Source organism: Toxotes jaculatrix, chromosome 14, assembly GCF_017976425.1.
Source record: "Toxotes jaculatrix isolate fToxJac2 chromosome 14, fToxJac2.pri, whole genome shotgun sequence".
Lineage (NCBI taxonomy): Eukaryota > Metazoa > Chordata > Actinopteri > Toxotidae > Toxotes > Toxotes jaculatrix.
Window position 1 is genome coordinate 6,218,511 of NC_054407.1, and position 27,386 is coordinate 6,245,896.

Genomic DNA, 27,386 nt, shown 5'->3' on the forward strand with positions numbered 1-27,386 from the left:
GGACTGTTTGACTTTATCTGACGGTGTAAGACATAAAAGGTTGAGCACCGCTGCCACAGAGGCCTGAAGGAGAGAATCTGCTGGAGTCACATTTTGGTTTTCGATATTCTCGTCATTAAACAGATAAGGTGACAGATCTCTCAAAATGCATGTGTTCCATCTATATCTTTAAGTCAGACAGTTCATATTGCCTGGTCTTGGCTCATATTCTTCCCTGATACAATCTATTTTTGACCTGAGATTTTGTTACAGCCACAAAGTGTTGACATTGCATTTTTTTGCTGCTTAGTCCTACATGGAACAACTGTCCTGAGAGGCTGTCTTACAGTCTGTCTAGAGGACCTGTGACTCATCTGATGACCTGCCCCAACATCCCTCAACATCGTAATGTCTGTAATGAAACATTCATTTCATAATGTTATTATAAATAAAAAAAAAGGACAAGGCACTCATTCAGGATGTCAAACAAAAACTGATTTATTCTCAGTGGAAAGATGACAGTGCCTAGTAGATGACAAACGAGTGAGCATGTGTCAGTGTGACGCCGCCACGCTTGACGAGATATCCTAACAACGTTTCCAGAACGTTCTCTTTTGGGTCACCTGTGTGGCCAGCCCCCACAGAATTCAGTCTCAACACACATAATAATGCCAGTGGGTAAAAAGAGAAAAATGAAAACATCAAACAGCCACAGGTAGATTTTAGGTTTTCTCATTTGTCCTCCTGTGCTCCGAGAGCATCCCAGTGTCGTGTGACTCAGCTTCAACGGAGGGAAAGTTCAGTCTGGTCATCCCTGTTAATGTCTTATTCTTCATAGCCATTTTGACCTTTTATTTCTTTCGCTCCACATCCTACGGTAAAGGGTTCTTTGTGCTGATCAGTCACGATGCAGTCAGCGAAAATATGGCTTGGCCGCTGATGTTTTTAGCTTTGTATAAAAGTCATAGATGAACATATGCCATCGGTGGTATCAAACACTTTAAATCAGTACAGGACACAAAAGGTGGATGCCGTGTGAAGACTGTGGCTAGAAAACTGCGCAGAGAGGGAACTTTTTTTTTTAATAAATAAAGGGTCTTGCCTTTCATGGCATTGCTAGAGACACTAGCTAGATTGTGCATTAGCTATTGGCCACTGAGGTACAGTAAATTCAGTATCATGTAAAACCTACAGGGTCATGTCTTAGATCGTCTACTCAGCATGCTATAAAACAGGGTCTACAATAGGTTTACATTAGATTGCTATCAGTCTCTACATAACCAGTGCGTGCTACTTGGGTGTGTGTGTGTTTGTTTGTCTGCCATTGCTAAAGTTTCATACGTCTACCCCTCTAATTGTTTCCACTCATGAGTTTCCTCCATCTCCCTCTAGTCCCTCCATTTTGTCATCTTCCATTTTACTTTCCTCAGCTCCGCCATTTTCTACCCCTTCCTTATTTCTTTCAATCTGGTGTGTGTGTGTGTGCATGTGTGGGAGTGTGTCTCTTTGCTTCTTTCTACGCATGTTTGTGTGAGTCACAGTGCGCTGAGGTCGTGGCAGGAGCGGGACTTCTGGCGGAGGATCTTGCTGCCCCGGTGGCGGCTCATCTCCCGGTAGCGTCCCCGGTCCCGGTCTCGGCCATAAGAGCGTGGTACCAGCCCCGACAAAAAACGTTTTGCCCGGCTGGTCAGGCTCTCCCTGCGGCCTGCCCCGGGGTCCCCGTCGGTCCAGCCGGGGCCCACGCAGTCGCCCCGTGCAGTCCGAACTGCTGCCTCCAGCAGCTCATTGGTGCCGTGATCCAGGGAGGCCGAGAGCTCCAGGTAGAGGCAGTCAAACATCATCGCACTGGATTGGGCCTCTGGTGAGACAGGAGAAGATTTTGTTTGTTTTTAGAAACACATCTGTATGTGCACATTTTAAATAATGGAGGCTTCACGCACTGGCAGCTGCAAACAGCAATTAGCAGTTTGAAATGCAAGGACATTAGATCATGAAACCAGTAAACCATCCACAGCATGGTCACGATCCAGCTGGTATGTGAGGCATATCACCACAGGATAATATCTCTGCATCAACTGCTCACTCACGGCTGTTTCAGAGACTCTGTTCGACTCTTAAGCGTTAGTTTGTCACTTCTCAAGCACCAAATTGAGACAAATAGAGTCAATCTACAGCATCTCATTTTGTCGGGACGTTACACTCCTCTCTGTTTAGTGTGCTTCTGAAATCTTATCTGACAACAATCAAAATGAAAGAGAAATAAAGTCATAAAGGGAAGAAACATTTTCCTAGAACTGTGACGTATCACAGTGGATATTACTACACAAAAGGCCTTTGGCTTTCAAACTAAAAATTGTTCATAATTTGTTTTTAACAGTGGATGGATCACTTAACAGAGTGTTTTGTCAAATTACCATTTCCAAGGTCAAGAGCTCGGCTGTGTGCATTTTCATAATGACAAATGGACAAATGAAAACTGTGTGATACAGCTGAAAGCTCTAGAAAAAGCCTGTGAGTGGATCTTATTGGGGATTATTGATTCTGTCAAATCAACATTTCACTGAAAATTCTGTTGAAAATAAAAAGCTGTGAAATAACAAAATTTTCCTCTATGATTAGATATGAGTCTAAACTCAAGGTCCACCTATTAGCTTTTTCTAGAGCTTTCCAGAGCAAACTCCATCAACTGATGAAGACCAGTAGTAGTAATATACAGTAGGTGGACCCTGAGTTGGGATTGTCTTGTCACACATCTATTTCCAAGGTCAAGTGTTTGAAAAGTCCTAAAAGTGCTATGGATGAAATCATTACTGATCCATCTCCATGACAACTGAGAATACTTTATCCACTGATGAAGACCTGAAAGGTCTGGAAAAAGCTAGTACGTGGACCCTCAGTTTGGATTTTATCAAATCACATTTGGTGATTACAGTTCAGTTTTGACTGATTTTCATTGCAAAATATATTTTCAAACTGATTTTCAACCAGATTTCATGTTTTCTTCTGTGAAAGGACACAGCCATTGTAGTTTAAATGTCCTCTAGCAAAGAACACTGCTCAGACAACGTTCGGGTAACACAAACTGAAGAAAGAAGTGGAGCAAATGAAAAAGCCACAAAGCAAGAAGTGGTTAAAATTACTACTTGTACCAGAGATACTCCCTGCTGTAAATGGTAATTTTAAAATCTGAAAGTATTCAGATTCAGTATTGTAGATTTTTTTCATTCAAATTTCCATTTCAAGTGTTTCAACACCACATTTAAAATTCCCCTTTTTTTCAGTTAAACTAATTAGAATTTATTACTTCGCAATGTATGAAATTAACATTCTGTGTATTCCTTTTGCAAATCTGTCTCATCAACAGTCATAAATGAATAGAAAGAGCCAGAGAAAGCTGGTGATGGCAGGATGAGGTTAATGTTGCCACTAGCTGAGCTGCATAAGCTCAAATTTCTTGGCTGCAGCTGAAATGGGAAAATGGTTTCTATCCCAGTGTGACTCTCCTGGATAAGGACAGGTGACTAAATGTGTTGTTGACAGGGCTCAGTATCTCAGCTAAAAGCGCCTGTTTGTCCCTGGTCAAACAAGCCAGCGTGATAAGGAAAGCTGACAGATACAGATCATTCTGCAACAAACGGGTTTCATTGTCAGCTCAAATAGCATTTTTTTTCAGCTGTACTTCAGCTTTTGCTTTGCTGCTGCTCTGCTCAGAGCCAGTCTGAGGGTCCATGAGCAGCTGTATGCACAAAATGGGTTTGAAAGCTCACTATTGGTATTCATAATAACTTTATGAAAGTTATTGTACGAACTTCAAATGCCTGCAAAGTGTTGGCAGCAGGAAGAGGTTGCTGCCGTAAATGAATTTTGTGTGGGCTGAACAGTGTTTTTTTTTTCCAAGCACACAATAATACCCTGTAAGAACTGATAAAAAAAAAAACTCAAAATCATTTACTCACAAGAAGATAAAAACACAGCACATAAGTAAAGTAAATTAAATAAGATAATGTCATATAAAAAAACAACTACAATAATATCAGGAGAAACAAGTGGCTATTGTTCAAAATGGGATTTTAAATTGAACATGTCAGAACAAATGAGGAGACAAAATGTTTTTTTTCCATTAACTGTGACCATTACTTCTTATTCCTTTTTTTTCTGCTGGCAAATTAGAAATGGCAAAAGAATTATTGCTTTCTTCAAGGCAGGAATGAATACTGAAATAATTACCCAAACTATTGGATGTAAAATGTGTGCTGCCTTTTGTATCAGCATTGACCTATTGTACTGTGGCTTTTACACAAGCAGTTGTTGAGTACAATTAACAATTTCAGTGGGTAGTTCAGGTTTTTTATTTTCAAGTAGTATGGTTGTTTAAAACCTGTCTAAACCAGCTGTCTTGTCATGTCATCATCTGCCGGTTGACAATCTCTACTTGAGGACCTCTGCAACATTTTCTGGAGCTTTCAAATGCACAGTGGATGCAGTTTGCTCATTTGTCATGGAGATAAAGAGCAAGAGAATGTGATATGAAAAAAGCACATAAGTGGACTTTGAGTTGAGTTGGTTTTTCTCAAATTAGTATATCCACGGTCTAGAATGAACTTTCATGTCTAACTTTTAAGCCTACATGGAGCAGACTTCATCTGTTGCTGAAGACTGTGTGATTTATTTATTTATTTATTGTTAGAAAAAAAGACTCATGTTGTAAAATAACAAAAATTTCCTATATGTTTAGATATGACAGTGTTAACTCAAGATCTTCTTTTTTACTTTATCCAGAGCTTTCAGCCACATCTTTAGCAGTGGATGAAGTTTGCTCAGTTATAGATCTGTCAAAAATGGATGAGCAAACTTCATCTGCTGATGACAACCATGTGATATGGTTGAAAGCTACAGAAATATGTAAGTAGTTAATCTGGTTTTTGTGTGGGTGGCAGCATTGATATAGCACAAATATATACACACCAGTGTTGAACAGGTATTACCAAAAAAAAAAAAAAAAAAAAAAGAGGAACTAGATTTGATCTGGGTGTAATAATCCACCCGCAGAGCAGCTGCCGACCCACAGCAGTGTCACCTAATAGTGGGTGAGGGAAGAGTGGGAGGAAGACAAATCCCAAACCAGATCAACACAGCTTATCCTAATACCTACGACAGCTGATTGAATTGAATCGAGTCTTTATAACTTGTTAAAGGAGTGTTTGGGAAATTGAATAGGAGAGGAAGGGAGGGCAGAGGAGAGCAGAGCAGAGCAGAGAAGAGGAGGGGAAGGGAGGATAGAGGAGAGGAAGGAAAGGGAGGGGAGGGGAGAGAAGGGGAAGAGAGGGGAGAGGAGAGGAGAGGAGAAGATGGGAGGGGAGGGGAGGGGAGAGAAGGACCGAAGTGAGAAGATAAGGTGAGGTAAAGTAAGATAAGATAAACCTTTAATAGTCCCACAATGGGGAAATTACACTGTTACAGCAGCAAAGAGAAAAGTAATGAGGAGAGAAGACAAGTGGAGGAGAGGAAACGTAAGGAGTAAGGAGATGCGAAGAGAGGAGATGAGGAAGGGAGAGGAGGAAATAAGGGAGGAAAAGACACAAGAAGAGGAAAGGAATGGAGAGGAGGAGGAGGAGGAGGAGGAGGAAACAGGAGAGGAGAGAAGTGGAGTGGACACCAGACAAAATTATGTCTGTTCTCCTCTCGAGAAGAACAGACAAGAAGAGGAGAAGAAATGAGGAGAGGCTAGGAGAGGATCTGGGAGGCACCCAAAGGTGATCACAGTGGAAGGTCTCTCCCTGTTCGGTGACAAGGAGAAACAAACAAGACAGAGAGACAGAGACAGACAGACAGACAGAATACAGTGTGAGCAGCATTAAGCTGAATAGGAAGAAACGTGCAGAAGGAGATGCTGAGAGGAGATGACAGGCAAGGTGGCATATGAAATAAACTAGAGGGAGGAGAAGAGGTAGAGACACAGAAAGAGACAGAGGACAGAGACAGACAGAATAATGTCGACTAAGCAAAGCCAGCCAGAGTGCATATTAATCAAAGCCCTGAGGAGCAGGGCCACACTGCTGCCATATTGAGCAAATGATAAATACGTTCTCAGTGTGACAGCATGTGTATCACTGTGTGTGTTAAGGAGGGAGAGGGAGATGTAGCAAAAGGGGGAAGGTGAGAGATAGCAGAATTAAAGTGTCACCGTACATGCCATAAATAGACTTTATGACTTCAGCACTCTCAGCCAGGCCCCAGGTTCTTTAAGGAGGATGTTAGCTAGTCGGGCAGGCGAGTCAGCTTCCTCTGTCAGGCTCACATATCAGAAAGAATACATGTGGTCTGTCCAGAGAGAACATAAGAACATCCTTGTCAGGCGCCCCGGGAACAAGGATGGAACATTTCCATATCGCTGACCGCTTTGATGCTCCTGTTTTGTTTTGTTTTTTTTTATAAAGAGAAAATATGCTGAGTAAAGGCATCTCTAATTATTCATTCCTCACCTCCCTCCCTCCTCCTTCCACTCATGTCATTAAGTATAAACCAAAGCCGTGACCGAGTTGACAGCGATGTGCAGGCGCCGACGTGCACAAATTTTACACTTGCTGCCTCTGTTTAAACTGCACAACAAAGCAAACCAAACAAGATTTGACCCACACAGTAAACACAGACGTTCCCGCACACACTTTTCTGTTCCTCTGTTCTTGTGAGAACCTTCTGACTGTATTCTTGCTCTTAGTCTCAACCCTCACCATTTTGAACTTGAGTTTAATTCAACATCCAAGGCCTATCTTGTCATAAAAACTAGCTGTAAAATAGGTTTGTTTACATGGAGCCTAATATTCCCATTACAATCAGTTAAAAAACCCAAACAGAATAAAATTTCTCCATGTAAACACCTCAGTCAGAATAAAAAGGCCCAAACCAATTCAGTTGCAGAGGGGCAGTTTAAACCTTTTCATAAAATAATAAAAATAAACTGTACCATGTAAACAATTGAACCTAATTACTTTCTGGCTGCATTCTTTCTGCACATGCCCTCTGACTTTACATGAGGATGCATGTTTCTCCACGCACGACGTAAACATCACTTTTGCGCATGTCACGCAGCTGTTCTGATTAAATGTGTCCGCACATGTAACCACCACCGTATTAAAACACATCCCATCTAAACAGCTGACCCGGAAGCTTCAATGGGATCATTTCAGTCAGGATGAAAAGATATGAGCATGTAACTGCAGCTACTGAAACCTTAATCTTGTTGGAACTATAATCATAATCCTAAATCCTTAACATAGCATGACTCTTGGGATTAGGCCAAAAAAGGGCAGTATAGTAGTACATATATTTTTATATATCAGCCTGAGTGAGCTTTGAGGTTTAACATTAATTCATCAAATGTAGTTTGGCTGTTAAGTACCAGCCTTCATTTTTTTTTCTTTTACAATAACAGACTTACTTTTAATTTAAAAGTAAACTTATTACTAATTTATGTTTACTCAAATAACATTAAAGATACACTAGGTAAAGTATTACCACTAGAGGGCAGAGTAATTCAAACTGTCTGTCTGTCAAAGCTGTAATGGGCAGACAAAGCTTTCAGCCACTCTTTCAGTTTGTGATGAAAATAAATAAAGAAGGATTTGGGGCTTTAAACTCAGCAGTTACTGCCACATGCAGGTCATTTGCAATTTATGGCTGCCCTTCAAGAATGAGGCCAAAGATGTCTCTCATTTAAATTAATTCAATCTAGTTTCATACTTGTGCAATAAATGTCCAAGCTTACATTTTATTTAGTCTCATTGTCTCTTGTTCAGTAAATGCACATAATATTCAGCAATATGCTGCAGTAAAACAATTAAATAAAAATATTAGGGAATACCAACTTTCTCAATTACTTCTCAGTTACTCATTTACTTACTACCTCTCTGCTATTTTGCGTTGATAGTAGTGTACACTTCTTAGCCTCACTTCTTTGCAGAGGTTTTATCTGGAGGTTTTGGTCTACATCTGCCTACAGTCAGAAAACCAAAAGAGCTGAAAGTAACTCATAAAGAAAGAGCTAAAAGTAGAAGCAGGATAGAGCTGATAGAGAGGTGAGGGGTAACATCAAAATGCTTTAACATTAAAAGCTGAGTCAAGTGGACGCTAACATTACATTCTCTTCTGCACAGAGTCTTATAAGGACTGGAAATTTTAACTCCTATTGTATCTGACATTTCAGTTCACCACCGGTCACTAGCAATTCCTGCTGATGACAAATGAAACACTTTAAAGCTTCTCACAACCAGCAGCAGTGGTTTATGGCAATTTAGCAATTTCTGAAGAGATACAAAGAGGCAGAATTTGACAAAATGGGCTGCTGGTCGGGAATGGCTTTCATAAAAGGAGCTACAGAATAACCTCTTTCATACAGGCAAGGAAAGATATGGGCACACCGATATCAAATATTTTGAACTAAGATTAACATCACCTCAGTGACATATGGAAAAACCAATCCATTGGTGTAACACTAGCCAAATAGCCACCCTTTGTAAAAATAACCTCATTGTGAAAGTCTAAAAACACAGTGTGCTCTCTCAGAAGCACACACACACACACACACACACACACACACACACACACAGAGAACCACACACTCACATAATGCATTACCCACATCTCTTCAAACTGAGGCTTCCATACACACACCATTCTCATTCATTCACCCTTGCCTCTGTCACTCCTCTTCTTCTCGTCCCTCTTATCACCGTCCTCCGTATGAAACAGCCTCGCTGACATCAAACAGCAAGCAGATGGAGAGAGATGAGGGGCGTGAGCCTGCCTGTTTGTGCATTTGCGAGTATGGAGAGTACAAACATATATAATGATAGTAAGAGCAGCATCCTGTTAGCGGGAGATAATTCAAACAGAGATGTGCTGTCTGGGGAAAAAAAAACAAAAAATAAAAAAATAAAACCCTGTCAGAGCCGAGGGACACAGAGAGCTGGAACTCCTCCAGAGGATTAGATAGCGAAGGATAAGGTAATGTTTGCAACTGCAGAAAAATATGTGAGTCTTTATGTTACACTGATGTTAATGATGTGAGACATTCACAAGGTAAATGCATACTGTGGGCAGACAGAAATTGCAAGGGTGACCATGAGAGTTTCAATTTATATACCATATCTACCATGAATACAAGTTCAAATCAAGGTCAAACTGCTGTCACTCTGTTCCTCTCTTTCAACCACACACACACACACACACACACACACACACACACACACACACACACACACACACACACACACACATACACAGACACACAGACACACAGACACACCACACACACACACACACACACACACACACACACACACACACTCTGCACCCAGTTCCTATTTGAAATGTGCTCCATAAAAATTCCCTAATAAAAGTCCAGTAAAATTACAGCCTGCCTGTAGGACTGATCTCTGTTCAGTGGATTTTTAAGCATCACTAAATGGATTCACTTCAGCACTGTGTGTTTCTTCTTCAGTAAATTTGTTTTGCCAAGACCTTGCTTCAGTGTTGCATGCCAAAATATAAAAAGTCTGTAAAGCCTGGTGCCCAACAGTGATAGCTGAGTTAAGTGAGCTCTCAGATCTACAGGATTTATTCAGTTCTGGATTAGCTGCACCAAAGCAGCCCTGACACATGCCTATAAAAATATTCATCCCCTTGGACTTTTTCACATTTTTATACATTTTTATTACATTAAATCACATTGGATGGAATTAAGCTTGAAGCAATACTCCTCTCTCCTTCACATTTATCCAAATTAAATACAAAATAATCAACCGCATTAAGTATTTATCCTTATCATTGTTTAGTTATGGCAACTATGGCAGCATTAGGTCTTGAGATATTGTAAAAAAGTTTTAAGCTTGGCTGACATGGAAAAATTGTTCAATTAAAGCAAAATACAACAAAGTGCAACTGAAACTGACTTAGAAAATAAATCATGATGTGTGGATTGATGAGGAGGCTGTGTGTTCCTCAAATTCATTACATGAAACAAACATAAATGTCATATTTCCATCATGCTCTCTACATTGTTTTTCACTATTTAAGGTTTGACTTAATAAAATAAATAAATAATAAGTTAATAAAAGTTGTTTTTTTAAGCCTTTTTAAGCAGGAGTCAACGAACGTTGACACTTTCACTTTTGCACATTTAAGATGCTGTATAAGAGGTGCTGTAATCAATTATTTAGTGTTCTATTTTAACACACTATTTAGATGTATTTGTACATTTCTTTTCCTTAACATTATAGCATCTTTGCTTTCATTACTGCCATAAATGCTAATCACACCAACTGAGATTCAGTGTAGCAAAACAAACATACAAAAGCTAGTTTGTATGAACATTTCCACCCCTTTACAAGAATAACAGATGGTAGTATTTTCTCCCCATAAGGAGTTTACCAACAGAGCATTTATCCCTGGATATTGTAAACAATAAAACAAGAAACTGATTTCGCTGATCAAAGATAGATCTCCCAAGAACCCTTCTAATGGAGATGAGAGAAAGATTTATGGTAAAATACAAGGACAGAGAGACAGAGAGACAGAGGAGCCAAAACAGAATAAGACAGAAAAGAGGGTAAATAAAAGGATAGATGAGTAATTGCAAAATGCACACTAGGGAGAATGTCAGTGTATGAGTATATGTGTGTGTGTGTGTGCGTGCGTGAGTGCGTGTGTGCGTGCGTGCGTGCGTGAGTGCGTGCGTGCGTGCTTGCATGTGTGTGTGTGTGTGCGTGCGCGTGTGTCCATTAACTTTAAATTTGCATTTTGAGAGTTTAGGTACTCTTATCCATCATGACAAACCTTTCCATTTGGGGAACTGCTTGAAAAGCATTAAAATGAAGCAACTAGAGAGTGTGTTTCAAATCTTTCTTGTGTGTGAGGTTTTTTTTGTTGTATCATTCATCTGGGCTGGCATTCATTGTTGGTTATGTCTGGCTACAACCATTTCCTAATCCCCGCTACCCCTTAGTTACTGTTGCTATGCCTGTCAAGCTTTCAGTTCACACACGAGACACAAGGTAGGCCTGTGCATTTTATAAAGGTAATGGTGGCAGCCTCGCCACCAAGAATGTGGCCATTTGTGGTCCAGACCAACTCCGAATGTGGTCTGAGTAATCTGACCTCAAGTGCGTCCTCAACTGTGGCTGAAAACTGTGTCTCCGGTCAGCAAAACTGAGAGGGGTGAATGTTTAAGACAGCAGTCGTACCAGCTTGTTGGAAGTGGGGAAAAAAAAGTTGAGTTACTGTGAATATAGTGTTTCTCCCAATGACCCCACCCACACATTGCCACTTGGTCCATCGACTTTACATACTAATCGCTTCTCTAAGTTCTGGTAAAGTTTTACAAATATAACCATCTCCATGGATTAAAAATTCATAATACAAAGAGAAATAATTGACCTTGCTTGCAGTTGAAAGTGTCAGTTTTACAGGTGCCTCTCTTAGAATGGTGGTCTATGAAGAAATGCTTTCTGGGCAGCAGGGGATTTTTTGTTGCAGTACCACAAGTGGCCACTGAGATAAATTGGCAGCAAGGCTGAGTGCCAGTGCCGTACACAATTCTCTTAATACATGCAAGAAAGAAACCAAAAGCAAACCTGATGTGCCTAGTTACAGTTACTAAGATATGATTGGACAGTTGTTGTTCAGGGGAGGGGTTTGGTGAATAGTCAGTTCCATGTGTGTATGGCAGGTTTATCTTACAGACAGTGTCCATCCCTCTACCTACCCTCTGAGCTGATTTCACGGGAGCGGACCAGGTCGCTCTTGTTGCCCACCAGGATGATTGGTGTGTGTGGCTGGGACTCCCTGAGGAGGAGGCGGAGCTGGGCGGTGCGGTGGAAACTTCGCCTGTCAGTCACTGAGAAGACCAGGATACACACGTCACACTGCAAAGTGGACAGGTCCTGGGGATACAAACACACACATATACACACATCCATTAATAAAGCAACACCTCGGCAGAGCAGATTAGACATGTATACATACATCAGAGATCCAGTGACAGCTGAATAGGTGTGGAATGTCAGGTGTCTATGATACACTACACAAGATCCCTTACATCCTAGCAACAAATTGACAATTTGTCCTTGAACAACATTTTTAAACTCAGTCTCCTTCCTCAAGTCCGTTTTATTGTGCTGGAGCTTAGCCACTGAAAGGAAATCAGTGCCAATGCCAGGCAGGCGGCACTTAAAGTTTTTATCAGTGTCCCATGAGAGGACGCAGAGGAGGCTTTGCGTAACTTGATTGTACGCATGTCACGCTTCACTTTGAATCTCCTGACCCTTTTAACGGTGACCACCAACATCCCGTCGGGGCTTCCTGTCACAGAGGCTCAATTAGCCCGAGTGGCTCTAGCAGAAACAGCAGCTTGGAACTGCCTGGGACCATCTTTGTCCTCTCTCACTTTCTCTCTCTCTGACTCTGTCAGCCACATTTACATTGGACTGAAGGTGGTTCATGGGTGTAAAATGGGTCATGGCAAGGTCCTTCTGGCTGTAACCTGAGAATTACTGAGGAAACATTTCCCATACACTGAGCAAGAAACAAACTTAGAAAAAAGGATATATATATATATATATATATATATATATATATATATAACTGAATTCCCTGTGACTGTGAACTACACAGGAAAATGCAATCCAATTTTGGATGTAAGTCTGAAGCCTGTGGTCATGTGGATTAGATATGCACATTTGTGTCACACAGCATTGTAGCTTTTTATATGGTATACTTTCTTTCCTCAGAATAAGGCCAAAGAACATCAATCTTAACCTGTGGTTCCTCTTAAAAATGCACTGATGAATATTTTCATATAAAAATGAGCTGCACCAGACAGCAGACCGCCAAAGTTATTAACTACATGGAGACCATTCATAACCTAAAACACAAAATACAGAGTCAGTACTTTAAAGATGCACTAATCAGTGTTTCTTATATCAACGAGGGATCAAATTAATATGTGTAATCTGAAAGGGTGAATAGTGACAAACCCACAGAGAATTGTGATGCAAACTTGCAGTCTCCCGTAACTTTACAGCTCATTTCAGCTCATTGTTTTAATTTTAAGGCATGCCAACTTTGTGTTTGGCAATAGTGCCAGTTCTCAGCAAAAGAGCACTGATAGGCCTACTGTCCGCTAAATGTCCAGCACCATACAGCTGACAGACAAATGAACAACTAGCTAGTGAATATAGTGCAGCATTTAGCCGCTAAAGAGACAGATGTTTTCCTCAGTAGTTACTGTGGTGGAGGCCAAAACAAAGTGTAAAGGTTGTAAAGTTCTGTGGGTTTAGCAGTGCTACCCCAGGCTAGCATAGGTCTGTGGGGTTGAAAAGGTTAAAACAAAAGACATTTTATCTAAAGTTGGACAAGAACAATCAATACAAACTATTTCTCTTCCAAAGACAGAAACATAAGACCACACTCCACAGTGTAATGCCAGGCAAAGTCGCATTTGCTGTCAATGAAATAGAGCCAGTATAGGATTAGAGCACATATGGGAATATATATTTTTTATATATATCTAGATGGGTTTTCTTGTAGCGAAGTACAGACCACTATATCAACAAACTATTTCTGTTCACTGTTTGTAGGGCAATACCAGAAAATAAAGTTTGTATATGACACATTCAGACCCTTTTCCTTTGACTTAACTGTAGACATTCACAGATGGAATTGGTAAAATGTTATTTGTTGGCTGGTTTAAGCTTTAATCTATAACTTTCAACTGTGTTGTTTTCATGCATTGACCTATAGAATTGCAAACACAATCAAGTTGTATTTCAACTGAAAATAGGACTCTGAAGCCATAAACAGTGGCGACTGAATCAATATAAATACACGTTATTCCCACCAGATAACCCAATCTGCCCACTAGCTCTGAACTGCATATTGTGTGTGTGTGTGTATGTGTGTGTACATGGATGCCCTTGCCCTACATCGGCAGCCCTGAAGGTAATTTCCTGCCCTCCAGAGAGTTTCAGACGCCTGAAAAATTCACACTGTCTCAAGCGGCCAAGTAGTATCGGATCAGACCCCGGAGCAGGAAATTCATGGGAAGTGCCTTGGCACTGTCTGTTTGACGGAGCACAGGAAAGACAAGGAGAAGAGAGAAGGAGAGAGGGAGGGGAAGGGGAGGGGAGAGAGCCACTGCTGTGGAAGGCGGCTCCGCCACCTGTCACAGTCTGATTGAGGGATGAGGAGGAAGAATGGAAACAACGAGACACAGGGAGAAAAATAAAGAGAGGGAGAAGCTAATCTTTGTAAGCAAAGGAGTACCAACGCAGAGTGGACATCGATTGGGAGTGTGATGGAACGCTCCAGGAGGAAAACTGTGACCAAGTAAATACGCCTCTCTATCAAACTGAGGCAGAACAACTCAGGACGGTGCCAACTCTCTCCCTCTTTCTCTGTCTTTCTTTCTCTCGATTAAGCAGCTCCTCTCTGTTCACAGAGAGCAGGCCATCTGTCAATACCTACTCCTCCCATACACACACACACACACACACACACACACACACACACACATCAAGTGAAACACAGGTTTCACTTGATTGGCATCTTCCTGTAGACCCCTCACCTTGAAACACTACAAAGCCTGTCTAGATATTTAAGTGTATATTAGGTGTGGGGCTGTGGAACTGTTTTGATAAATATATTCATTATGCATGAGAGATTTGTGTGTGTTTATATCTGTGCTCCTCTCACTGATTTTAAGCGAGTGGGATTTGATTGGGGAAGGGGTGACGTCACATGTTTCCATACACCAATGAGAATTTTGAATCTGCAATGGTGGCTGTAGCCTTATTTACATATGTTTCCAACTCTGTAAAACAAATGCAATCAAACCAGATCCACAGTCCTGATGAGGTCAATTTTAACCTCAACCTCATCCAGCACCTTTGGGATGAACTGGGAAACTTACTGAAAACTGGGTTATTGCAAAAAAAACAGCATTGCCCAACTTCACTCACGCTCTTGTGGCTGAATGGGAGTAAATCCATGCAGCCAGGTTCAAAAATTGATGTAAAGCCTTCCCAGAAGACTGTTACAACCACATATTAATGTCCATAGTTTTGGAATTAGATGTTCACCAATCACATTTGGCTGAGGCGACAATCATCATACTCAAATGATTACATAGCCATAAATTCACAACAGTAATAATGATATTCGATTGGTATGCAAAACCACACTTAGGATGCTGGCTCTATATTGAAACTATGAATAAATAATAAACTCATTTTTGGTGGGGGTCTGTTGCTTTGGGCTCCATCCTGGAATGTCTCTGCCAAATGTCTCATATTGTTGGCCATCATTTATAACTGTCCATGACTGTCTATCTTACTGATAGCTTCTCTTTCACGAAACTTAACCATAAACATAAAATAAGTAAGCTTTTGTAATAAGGATCCCTTGGTCATCAAAGACACTGAGCAGGATTTTACACCAGAAAAATCTTAACTCTCTGGTGGAGAAACTATGGGCAACACTGTTTCTAAATTGCCTTAAACATTTCTTTGTCACTCCTGGCGTGCAGTTTCTGTTACTTGGCTGAAATATACGCCCATATGGATATATCTGTAATAGACTATAATCGGCCGTTAATGATGATGACTCTTCTCACCGCTCTGCCTCAGCCTCTCACTCTGTTTGAACACAGTCAAACGGGGCAATCGTTCAGGCCTTCATACACCGTGATAAATGTTTTTTTCAAAAACAGAAAGCTCACAATAGAGTCAGACGGGCCTATCAGTAAAAGAAAAGGATCACAAGCCAGGCTTTCTAAGAATTAATTTTTCGGCCACTTCCTGTTTCTGGCACAGATATAGATAAGAAAAGCACATCCAATAAAACATGATAGAAATCATGGTATCCAGTCCTGTTTTTATCAGTGCAACATAAAGACATGACTTTTCTTTTTTTATCATGGTGTGTGCAGACCCAACCATCCACTGAGAAACTACAGCCAAGTTTGTCAAAGCTCTGAGCGGAGTTGTGGTTTCATATCCCGCTAAACTGGAATGAACCTGTCTTTGACAAGCTTTTTATACGCACAGAGACAATACACATTATACACACATGCACACACATACACTGACTTACGCTCAAAAACACACTCAAACACCAACTTGCTAGAGTCGGCACTACATCAGCAACCATTAACCGTGAGGCCGATGAATCACTTATCAGACATTATTTGCATAACATGCTGTGGCTGCGCGAGCACTCAAACTATTATTCCTTCCAGTTGTGAACAAATGCAGAAAGCACAGCATATGGCCCTTTTTTGAGAGTGTGCGTGAGCATGTATGTGTCTGTGTGTGTGTATGTTTGTACATTGCTCATTATACAACATGCTCGCCACTGCTTGGGACACAGACTCTGAACTATTGCAATCTATTGGCTCCCAAGTCATTTGCTTTGCAGAAGAAGATATGCGAGCAAAGCAGCTTACGGCCTTTACATGGAAACAAAAGGTCAAACACATCCCCACCTGCTTGCACAAACATCCACAGAGTGAACACACATGCACAGATAAATACATAGACACTCATGCAACCATTTGGTTTTATCAAAAGCAAACACATGCACTTTGCACACATCTGCTTCTTTGCCTTGTGTTATATCTGTCTGTCTGTCTATCTGACTGCCTGCCTGCCTGTCAGAGCAAAATGAAAGGGAAGGCAGATCAATAAAGATGCAGGGGTGATGAATGAAGGGAATTGCAGTAAGACAGGAAAAAGGAAGGAAGACAAGGGAGGTTCAGAAGAAAGAAGACAGAAAAGCATCGTGCTCTGTAGCTAAGTCAAAATCTGATAATAGGATGACGAAGCTTAGTGCAGCTAGAGTGCTGAGTTAGTGGGTTTGTGTTTTTTCTCTCACTTACTTTCTGCGACACAGAAACAACGTCTCCCTGAGGAAATATATTACTGCGGCCATGTGGCCTGCATCGGTCAGGCCATACACACACATATACGTGAGCACCGCGTGAGCAATGACCACCAATGACCACATCACTGGTGAATGCAGCCGACATAGTGCACCATGCAGACTATAAACACACGAGCACCAACCACCTAACGCACACACAAACACACAGGAGGGTGGTGTGGTTAGTGTCCCTGCATGACCCAGATTAAAGCTTTATTATGACAGCATGTAGAGCCTCCACCCTGCCGAAGTGTCCATTAGCAAATCCCCAAGTCCTTACCGGTTCCAGGGATGCTGTTCTGTGGTTGACCTCTGACCTCTCTGTAGAGGGAGGATAAAAGAGGATTTCCCTCTGGGACACAATAAATTATTGCATCATTGGTAAAAACATTTTATGACCTTAGATTTATTTATGTTGTGTTAATGTCTCATTTTGTCCCAAAATTTTATCCCAAAATGAGACAACATGGTAGTTTTGTCTGTTGTTTGTGTAGATTTACTTTATTTTTGTCTTATGCATTAATAGCTATATAATCTGATGGTTCTATAAGGTTCTGGCTGTCAGTCAGTGCTTGGAATGAACACAGGAGAACACACCATGAGCCAGGTTCTGTTCAGGGTTTCAACAAGTGGTACAAATAATTCTTCATTGTTTTGAATTGTACTATTAGCAAAACTGTCAGTGAAATTCTATGGTGTGACCAAATACAATATTATAGACTCAAAGGTACAAAAACGTACTTTTTTCAAATGAATGAATTCTGTACGTTCTCTGAATTAGAAGGTTTATATATTTATCCCTTAAATACAACGCAGCAGCTGAGATTTCAACTGAGCTTTTCTGTTTCTTGATTGCGGTTCACACAGACTTTTCTACACAAATAAATTGAGTAGTGACTCCCAGTGGAGACCAAAACAAACAAAACTGTTAAAGTGTAATAGCTTATGTGGATTAGGGCAAGAAATGAGAAACTGTAAATAGTCCAGAATGACGCTTATAAGGCAGCAGAACGGTAAAACAGGAAAGAGAAAAATGTCCAGGGAAGGAACTCCCCGGACACAATGCCAAAATCTGTCTCCTTTCCAAGAACTGGATGGTGGAACGATGTTTGTCTTTCCTCCTAATTGAGGCAAAAGAATGGGGTCACGCAGTAATTGTTTTCTTCCAAATTACATCCTGGACCTTTTCTCTAATTTGCTTTAACAAAATAAATGATCCATTCCTCCACAGCAGCAGAAAATTCTCCTTTCAGGATGCTGATAAAAACACACATGTATCACTGGCCTACATATTTGCAGACCTCAGGATGCACCTTTTGGTTGTTTTTAATAAATATTTTAATTTCAAGTTATCAAATAATAATGGAAACTGACTCAGGAAGGGAATAAATTTACACGCAGGAATGCACAGACACTGAGATGCACAAATAGACATTAGAGAGAAGGGTGGGAAGGTCCCACTGGTCTATAGTGACCTCAATCTCCCACTTGGTCCCCTATACGCAGAAAAACCAACTGACTGTTTAAGAGATACATTACACAACCAATGTCAGTCTAAAGGCAAAGGACAGCATAGGCTGGCTAGGTCAAGGCCAAGTGTGCCAGTGTTTCTATTTTGAGCACATGGATGACTTATTTAAACCATCCAACCCCTGTGACGTCAACAACACTCGCAACGTCCCAGCGTCTGGCAGAGCAGACTCTCAGCCTTCTGTGCATGTGTACACTGGAGTGTTTTACACGTTTGACCATGCCAGTGCTACATGTGCACATACCACACACATCCGTCTGTCAGCATGGTATATGTTTCTGCACTTACAGTAAGCTCTACCTGCAGTTTGCCCTGCACCACTCCCTGCACTGCAGTTTGGAAAATTCCAGCTCCATCTAGACCTTCATGTGTCAATCAGCTGTGAGTCAAGCCAAAACCTTGAAGGAACAATCGCTGAGTGTGAATGTAACAGTTTTTCATCGTTTTTTGGCAGTTTGTATTGCAAGGGAATGATGAGGTGCTGATCGGACTGGCCAGAGAACGGAAGAAGTCCCACAGCCAACAGCGTCGGATGCTGACTGTTCTAGCATGATCTCATGCGTGAGTGAGTGATTAAGTCAGCCCTGTATGTGCATACGTGAGTGTGTATGTGTGTGTCTGTGACTGTTGCTATGGTAACTTGGGTGTAGGTTGGGATGCCCCACGGAGAACACTTGCAGCTTTCTACAGGGCCAGAAGCTCTGCCTCTTGGGACTGGAAGTGCTGGCAGTTAATGCTGTGCCATTTCAAGGCCATGACACGTGTTAGGCAGCTGGACAACATCTGTCTGAACACCTGACTGTGTGAGTGAGAGGCTGTGTGCTCAGAATGTATTTGTATGTGTGTATATGGCTTCCATCAGCGGGCATTACCACAAAAAAAAGCACAAAAAAACATGAGCATGAATTGGCAGATGACTTGGGATGCTGTCCAGTCCTCTCTGCCTTCCCCCACTGCTGACGACCCTGGAGTTATTCCAAGCTTCCCGCTGGCCTGCGTCTGTTGCTTCAGCCTTAATGCCCTGCCTTGTATTAACACGCGCAGAATAACAAATTAACTCTCAGTGAGCAGAAAACTGCCAGTGGAGAAAGGCGAGCAAGCACCACAAAAAAAAAAAAAAAAAAAAGCAACATAGAGTGAATGGACGGGGAGATTTGAGATGATGGCAGCTGCAGGAAGAAAGGGCAACTAAATTAGGGGTGAGAAAGGGAGGATAACGCTTACAGAAAAACTGAGGAAGTGAAGAAATGAGTTCGCTTCCAGTGGACTTCCCCAGAGCTAAATGTAGCTGTGTGTGAATAATTTAACCTTAAGGGGAGAGCCCCTGAAGGCTGAGTGGACATCTGGAATAGGATGCATCAGGGATGATCCACCCTACACACTAATTAGAGTGCTCTACCATTTCATCATCTTTACTAATAGACATTAATGACTCCATGCTTTTTCATTTCGCATAATATCCTCAGCGTCACGAGGAGGTTTTGGACAAGCTGTTAGTGCTCTCTGCTGATGCATGCTGCACCTAAAGTTTCTCCGGCTCAAAAAGCATCACCACCGCATAACTCATTCACAATGTTACCTGCAGCTAATTTTAGCCCTCACCAAAATTTTCTTGTTGGCTATAGATTTGAATTGAAAGAATGAAGGCTGAGAAGAGAGTGATTTCCACTTTTCTGAATGTGAGAACTTTAAAAAGCTTAAGCACATTGAGCACAGCTGCTCCCACAGGATTTCTGGTACAGTGTAGCTCACAGACACACACACACACGTCAAAGCAAAAGTATGAACACACTCGTTACTCTCGAATGCACACAAATAATTTGCCCATTATCCATACTAGAAAATGGCTTTTCTAGTTCTAGTTATAATTTCAAAGAATGTCAAGACCAGAACTTACAGAAGGCTTAGGGTGAGAGAGGTCACCAGAGCATGAAAAGACAGGAATCTGGTCTAAACTGTGTGAGACAGACAAGGCTGAATGACCGAAGCGTGAAGCTGGCAATCAGAAACTCACCTGTTTCCAGTTGTCGAAAATTATGACTTTGCTGTCCTCGTCGTCGACTGTCACTGTGCACTCGTAGCCCTCACCTGCAAGCAAACACCCACATCACACACATCAGCACACACACAGTGTAATAAAAGCCACCAGAGCATACACTGTGTGACACGCCTCAAAAATACTAGGGGTGTAGAAAAATATTTTGCAATACAAAAATGTGATAGTATGCATGGTGGAGCGTAAATTAGTAATAGTGCCTTAAGTAAAATTTCAGTTCAATCTCAAATGCAGCCTGAAAAGTTAAACCAGGTCTTTAAAACGTCCTTGACCTACTCCAGAAACCTTAAATCAGTTTTGTGAACTGGGTTTTATGGCCAACTGTCATCTTTGAAAAATGGTACCTCCTGACACTCGTTTATATCTTTATGAGGACATTCTTATCTAAACATTTTGACATTTTTATAAGCCAATATATATAAGACAGGACTGATATTCTCTATGATCATATTCTCTATTTCTGTTCCTACTGAAATGTAAAACAAAAACAAAAAAAAAGGGGGGGGGGCACAAATAAATATTTTTAATATTCAAAAAGGCTCACTAATTTCCTCAAACACCTGGGCACTGCGGCTGCTAGCAGATGTTACTCAAGCTGGATTAAATAGTGTATTTGTCAGGGACTGTTTCCAGCAGTGGATTAATATACATTTGGTACAATATCGGGTTTTTACAGCAGCGGGACGGTGCATGCAGGGAAAAACTGTGGTGACTCACTGATGTGTTTTTAATACTTTTTGGGCAGCAACGGAGGTCTGTGGCACAGATGAATAAGACAGCATAAGGCTTTGACTACACATCTAGTACTCAAATCAGTTCATTGTTGGTTGTGGCTCTTGGGATTTGCTGACAACTACATATACAGTACCACCAGACTTATCCTTTAAAGAAATGTTTCTATTAGTTGCATTTTACAAGAAAATTAGTTAAAGTTATAAAGTTAAAAAAAAGGTGAATGGTTGTTTGATGAGCCTTGTACTGTGCATTGTATGAAACCATGACCTGACTGATTCACCCCTAGAAAATACACTGCCTATAATTGTGTGGCAGCTGTTTAAATACAAATTACCACAAAATTACTATAAAAAAAAACACTTGGAAAACCCACTATGATGAATGACGTGTCTATTTCAAGCTACAAGCACGCCAGATCTCCTGTTGTTAATCCCGTGCTGTTACTTGGCAAAGACATGTATTGACTGGTGAGGAGTTATTCCAGTCAGGGAGCTGATAAAAGTCTAGAGCATCTATTCAGGACGATTAAAAAAGTGTCACTTAAACAGATAATGAACTGTTTTTTTACACTTTGTGATTTTGAAGTGCAGCTCATACAATCATTTAGCACACTGCCAAAATCTCCATGCATTATAAGAACGTCATCATGGAAGCATGCACAAGTTACTTGGATTAAAGTGCTTTTTCTGTCCATTTATGATGCATGAATTCAAGTGTAGTACATGGGCAGTAATGAATACTGTATGGTGTGAGTCAGGGGTAAGTCTGGTTTATGCATGAGGGAGAGTAGTTGCCTTAGTGACACTGACTTATCGATTGGCTGGATGGTTGATGACCAGAGCTGATTATCCCTGATGTTGCAGTAAGGTGTGCAACAGACCTAGTAACTAACAGAGGCCAGACAGGAGGGAAAAGTAGATCAAGGCTGTTTTAAAAGGGAAAAATACACAAAGTGGAAAATATCTGTTTTCTTTCTTTCTATTTTTGTAAGCAGCTTGTTAGCTAAATTTGCCATATAACCTGGAAATGGGGGAAACAAGTGGCATGTGCTTTCTCAAAGATGACACAAAAAAAGCCTACCACCTACCAATTGATACCACTCTTGTGCCTGTATTCTAAATCTGTAGTGAATGACAACAGCTGGTTAGCTTAGCATGAAGACTGGATACAAGAGGAAATCACCAGCTTGGCTCTGGGAGAAGCTGCCAAGAAATCTGGGACACAATCCCCTGTAAAACATTTATACTTTTTTGAATGTAATAAACTAACAAAAATTTAAATTTATTCAAATTTTCCTTTAAAACACATTGAAGGAGAAGATTTGAGCAGAATAAATTTAAAGGCTGAATAAGGAAAGATAAACACTTTATGAGCATTCATCTTCCAAGAGTTGCGACGGCTTTAACGGCACCCTAAGTGTCTGAACAAAGCTTATCTTAAGTTAGACCTTGGGATTGATTTACAAAGGTTTTCCAGTCCTACCATAGATACACATGCACACAAAGACACACTCCACCACTCCCTGTCTAGGCCATTACCACATGCTTGTGTCTCAGAGTCTATAGAGAGGGATCTGTCCGACTGCCCGGCCAGAGATAAGGCCAGCGATGACTTGCCCACGCCATTCTGTCCCAGGAGCACTATTCTCAATGCCCCGCCGTGGCTGTGGTAAGCCGACTGGGCGGCTGCCGATTGGCTGAAGGACTCATCCCGAGGCACCGCTGTGTCACTAATAGGCAACGTGGCAGGCTCATCCAAGCCCGGGATCCAATCGCAGTCCTCGGATACGGCCTCTTCCCTCCGCAGCTGATGTTTGACAGGTAGGGGTGTGCTTCCTCGCCGGAGGGGGGGCGCCGTGGTGAGAAACATACTATACTAGAATGGAAAGGAGACAAAAAAAAGGTTATAAGTCTAGAAAAGAACCATTGGGAAGTAGACATGTGGCTTTGTTACCTGCAGTACTTTAAAATAGTCCAAGAGGTCCAAACAGGCTGTAGATCTACCAGTAACACTGTCTATTCTGGTGAATGTTATCACTGGAGAATGGGGGGAAGGGTGTTTCCGCTGTGTGCCTATGTGTGTAAAAAGGAGGGAGGTGATAACAATGGAGGTGAGTCAGATAAGTGGCAGTGTGAGAAAAAGATGCTGATGAAGACGCAGAGCATGTCAAAGGGAAACCTACAAGAGGAAGAGGCAGATGTGGGGGTGGGCGGGGAGGGTGAGATGAGGGAGACACAGGGCAGAAAGAGCTGCTGAATGGATGGCAGAAGATGCTGAAAGACAGCAGGTTGATGTGGACACAGGAATGAGAGGAGAAGACAGGAGAAAGAGAGGAGGAGGTATGTATATAGAGAAAGAAGCACAAGGGAGGGACAGAGGAAAGAGGCTGCAGCTGAGTGTAATAAGGGCATAAGTGTGGTTAGGTAGCTGTATACTGTTCAGTGTGTGCAGCATGAGCGCAGCATGAATTCACACAAAAATAGGTCAGAAACATAAAGTCTTGATCTCCATCCCTAGTTATTTTAAAAAGGGAAAGATGTAAACGAGGCTGTCTGCGGTTTTCTCCAGAACAATAATGTGGATGAGAAAAGTGTGTGTTGCATATGCATAACAGTGCGTGTGTTTGCAGAAGCAGCAGGTCAACCATAGATGACCCTCATCAATATTAATACAGCAATTAATCTAGCTTCAGTGACACCCCTGGGCGTCTGTGGCCCAGCGCCTGCCTGGAACAGCTAAGTACAGTATTGGCACTTAATTAAAGGGGATTGACACAATAACAGGAACAAATTAGAATATAATGCAATCCAATTCAGCACCACCACAGAGGAAAGTCTCTCAAATTACAATGAGCTGAATCAATGCCTCACTGACACAATGTCAACAAAACTTGAAGTTTATAAATTGCAATTAGGATTGACTGCAGGGCTGTTGAATTGGATTTGTTTAGCTTGTCAGATTATATGTACCTAATAAACTGGTAGCTTTGTCTCATGTAGCGTCAACCCTTTGGCTTTGTTTTCATAACTCTTTTTAAATATTGTTTAATGACATTACCATTGGTACCATTAAATATTGTAAAATCTATGGAGCAGAAGAATAGCATGTTTCAGAACTATATGTGTGTAGTATAGTACAGTAGAGTATAATACAATGTAAGGTTTATATAGTATAGTACAGGATAAAATTTTGTAATGTACACTGTTGTCCATGAAGTTGGAACAAAATATATTTTACCTCTTCTCATGAAATGATTGTGACAATGTGATTTTTTTCTTGATAGTCAAAGTGTATATCTTCTCAAAACTTTATTGATCAATCTCTTCTAATGTGATTGTAGTTTACTGTAAAGTATAACACTTTATAGTAAAGTACTGTGCAATGTATAGTATTGTGGTGTAGTACAACATAGCACGGTATGGTATATTGCTATAAAATGCAATGTTCGCTAAAGTGTAGTGTAGTTCAATATGGTATAGTGCGGTGTAATGCAAAATACAGTATTTTGTAATGTAATGTAAACCCTCTCTCTCTCTCTCTCTCTCACACACACACACACACACACACACACACCATTCACACAGGCTCACTCAGGTAGCTTAGCTCAATTAGGTTAATTGAACGACCTAATCAATTAAGCATGGCCTTATTGTCAGCGGCGCTCGGGGGAGCTGTAACTCTGACCGCAGGCTGAGCCAGTGTGTCAGGGGTTAATCTCTTTCTCTCGCCAGGCTGTCGAGAAACTGGGGCAAACAACAGTGCACAATACAAAATTAATACTACAGGCAATGCTTTTATTCTTCCGTCTGTACAGACCAATTACACTGACAGCTGCTTCTTTACCAGCTGCAGCCTAGTTGTATCTGCTGTAGGTTACTCATGATTGCTCCAGACCATCTTCACTGTGCAGCTTATTATTCTTCAGTTTCAATCTATGAGGAATAATATGTTCCACCGAGAGAGACAGGTAGATCGATGGATTGACCACCTTTAGGAACTGTAACGCTGACTAATAATTTACAGGAATACTACACAACCATCACAGCAACATCTTAAACCATCTTTCAACTATGACTGAAAATCCAGCACACATAGCGTAGAAATATAGGCATATGAAGTTTACTATAAGCCACTACTGAATAACACGGACACACGGACACACACAGTCCCTGTTACAAAAAAAAAAAAAAAAAAAACATATCCTGAGAATACAAATGAAAAATGCTCAAAATTCTTAACTGAATTCCCTCACGCACAAAACTGTGTGACTGGGAGAAACCAGAGTGTGCTGCATAAAAACGATTAGATCTCGTGCCATTCCCAAAGATAAACATTAGAGGGTGTGTGTGCAGCCTAACTAGTGTGTGTGCGTGTGTAGTCTAGTCTATTGTCACTATTGTGAAGAGCGCACGAGGTGGGTTGAAAGGGGCAGGTGGAAAATCTGTGTCGCCTTACCTGGTCAGCCATGGTTATCGATAAGTCTTCTCTTTATTGGAACAAGTGCTGTAGTTGCAACCGCCTGTGCCGCCCGGTTCAAGTCATCTGTGCTGGCTGCAGACCCGGCATCACATTCACCACGGCGGTAACAGACGGCGCACAAAAGAGACGCACCACATTTCATTTAATACAATGTTATTCTTCTCACTCCGGCGCGTAAAATCACCTTCTGCTGACTTGAAAGGAGAGGTGCGGCGCATGGAAAATTGAGAAAGGTAGTAGTAGGGTGGGGGCAGGATAAAGAGGTTACACCTGCGTCTCCGTTTGGAATAAGAGGCGACTTCTTACGGGCAGAGGAGGAAAAAAAGCCATCAGCACAATAACACATCCCCTCCTGTCCTTTCGGTGTCCCAACGGCCAACAGCGACTGCGCTTCCCTCCCCACTTCCAGTTAATACCTGCATCTCTCCCTCTCTCCCTCTCTCTCTCTCTCTCCCTCTCTCTCTCTCTCCTGCAAAGTGTGTATTGGGGGCGCGTCCTTGAGTAAGTGTAGAGTGATGGTGATGGGGGTGAAGTACTGCCACTCACTTCCCTCCTCCAGAGTAAATATCAGCCAAGACGCACCGGTTCCTTCAGAATTGTGCCTTTGTCAAACACAGATCTGGGGTTTTTCTCTTTTTTTTTTGTTCCCGGTGTATTTCATTCAGGTTTGAGGGTAAAGAATCCCGTTTTTGTCGCTGTGAGCTGAAGCGACCGCCAGAGGGAGGCAGTGGGATACCTCACGGAGAAGACGCTGCCATTGAACGTTTGCTCAGAGGAATAAGGCTTTGTTGTTCTCGCACTCCCTCAAATATCTAGAATAATAAAAAAAAAAATTCACAAAAAAAGTTGATCAGCTTTCACATTAGTTATCGTAAGGATTTAAAGGGGCACTCCACTGAGTTTACACATGAAGAGCAGTTGTTTGTCACTAAAAACAGTTTATTAACAGTATATTATCTTTGTGGCTCTTGATGTTTCTGAACTGTGAGAAAAACACCCTTATGATGTCACTGGGGTTATCTTGGCTTCAGCTTAACAGAAACCTGGGTATAAGTCTGGGGCATGGAGTGTGAAAGATGCAAGCACTTAAATGACACAAGCATCTAACAGAAGAAGAAACAGAGTGAACTGTAGGATCCATTGTTTTCGGAGCTTGACCCCGAATATCTCATTATTCAATTTAAAATAATAATAATAAATAATAATTCTTGATGCTATCTCTAGGACAGGGTTAGGGTTAGGGTTAGCACCCAAGTCTATCTTAGCTGTGACCCCAGTAATTCTAGTAGTAGTTGATAGTTGCTTATGTTATTAACCTTAAAATCACAGAGAAACATGGTCCATATTCCCACCAGCAGTGAGGAAATATAGGTTTTATTTGACCTCAACCTCAAATTCACCAGTCGTATAAATTAAATTGTGCATTGTCCGCCACTATCACTTTAGGAGACTCTCAAAGATCAAGCCATTCCTGTCCACCATAAACCTGAAAACTGTTATTCATGCCTTCATTTCATGAGACTTTGATTTCTGTAGCTCACTTTTCTCTGTCTATAGCACAAAATAAAACCCTTAACAGGTGCCAAAAAAAGAAGAGCACCTTCTATCTTTGCACTGGTTGCTAGTTAGTTT

General features: G+C 41.3%; 1 protein-coding gene across 1 annotated transcript; it reads right to left on the reverse strand.

Annotated features, from left to right (window-relative positions):
• Nucleotides 1–1,514: 1,514 nt before the first annotated feature.
• On the reverse strand, nt 1,515–25,775 carry rem2 (RAS (RAD and GEM)-like GTP binding 2). The gene is made up of 5 exons (XM_041055638.1): nt 25,731–25,775; nt 22,814–23,150; nt 20,499–20,572; nt 11,741–11,918; nt 1,515–1,837 (listed from the first exon to the last, which is right to left on the reverse strand). The coding sequence occupies exons 1-5, from the start codon at nt 25,740–25,742 to the stop codon at nt 1,515–1,517; spliced, it is 924 nt and encodes a 307-aa protein (XP_040911572.1). The 5' UTR covers nt 25,743–25,775.
• Between the last annotated feature and the right edge of the window lie 1,611 nt (nt 25,776–27,386).

What these genes read in the sequence shown, in the direction of transcription:
- rem2 (XM_041055638.1), bottom strand. An exon ending in CTCTGAGACACAAGCATGTG is followed by an intron (nt 20,573 to 22,813) that starts GTAATGGCCTAG and finishes GTTTGCTTGCAG; the next exon opens with GTGAGGGCTACGAGTGCACA. An exon ending in CCGTGAAATCAGCTCAGAGG is followed by an intron (nt 1,838 to 11,740) that starts GTAGGTAGAGGG and finishes CTGTCTCACCAG; the next exon opens with AGGCCCAATCCAGTGCGATG.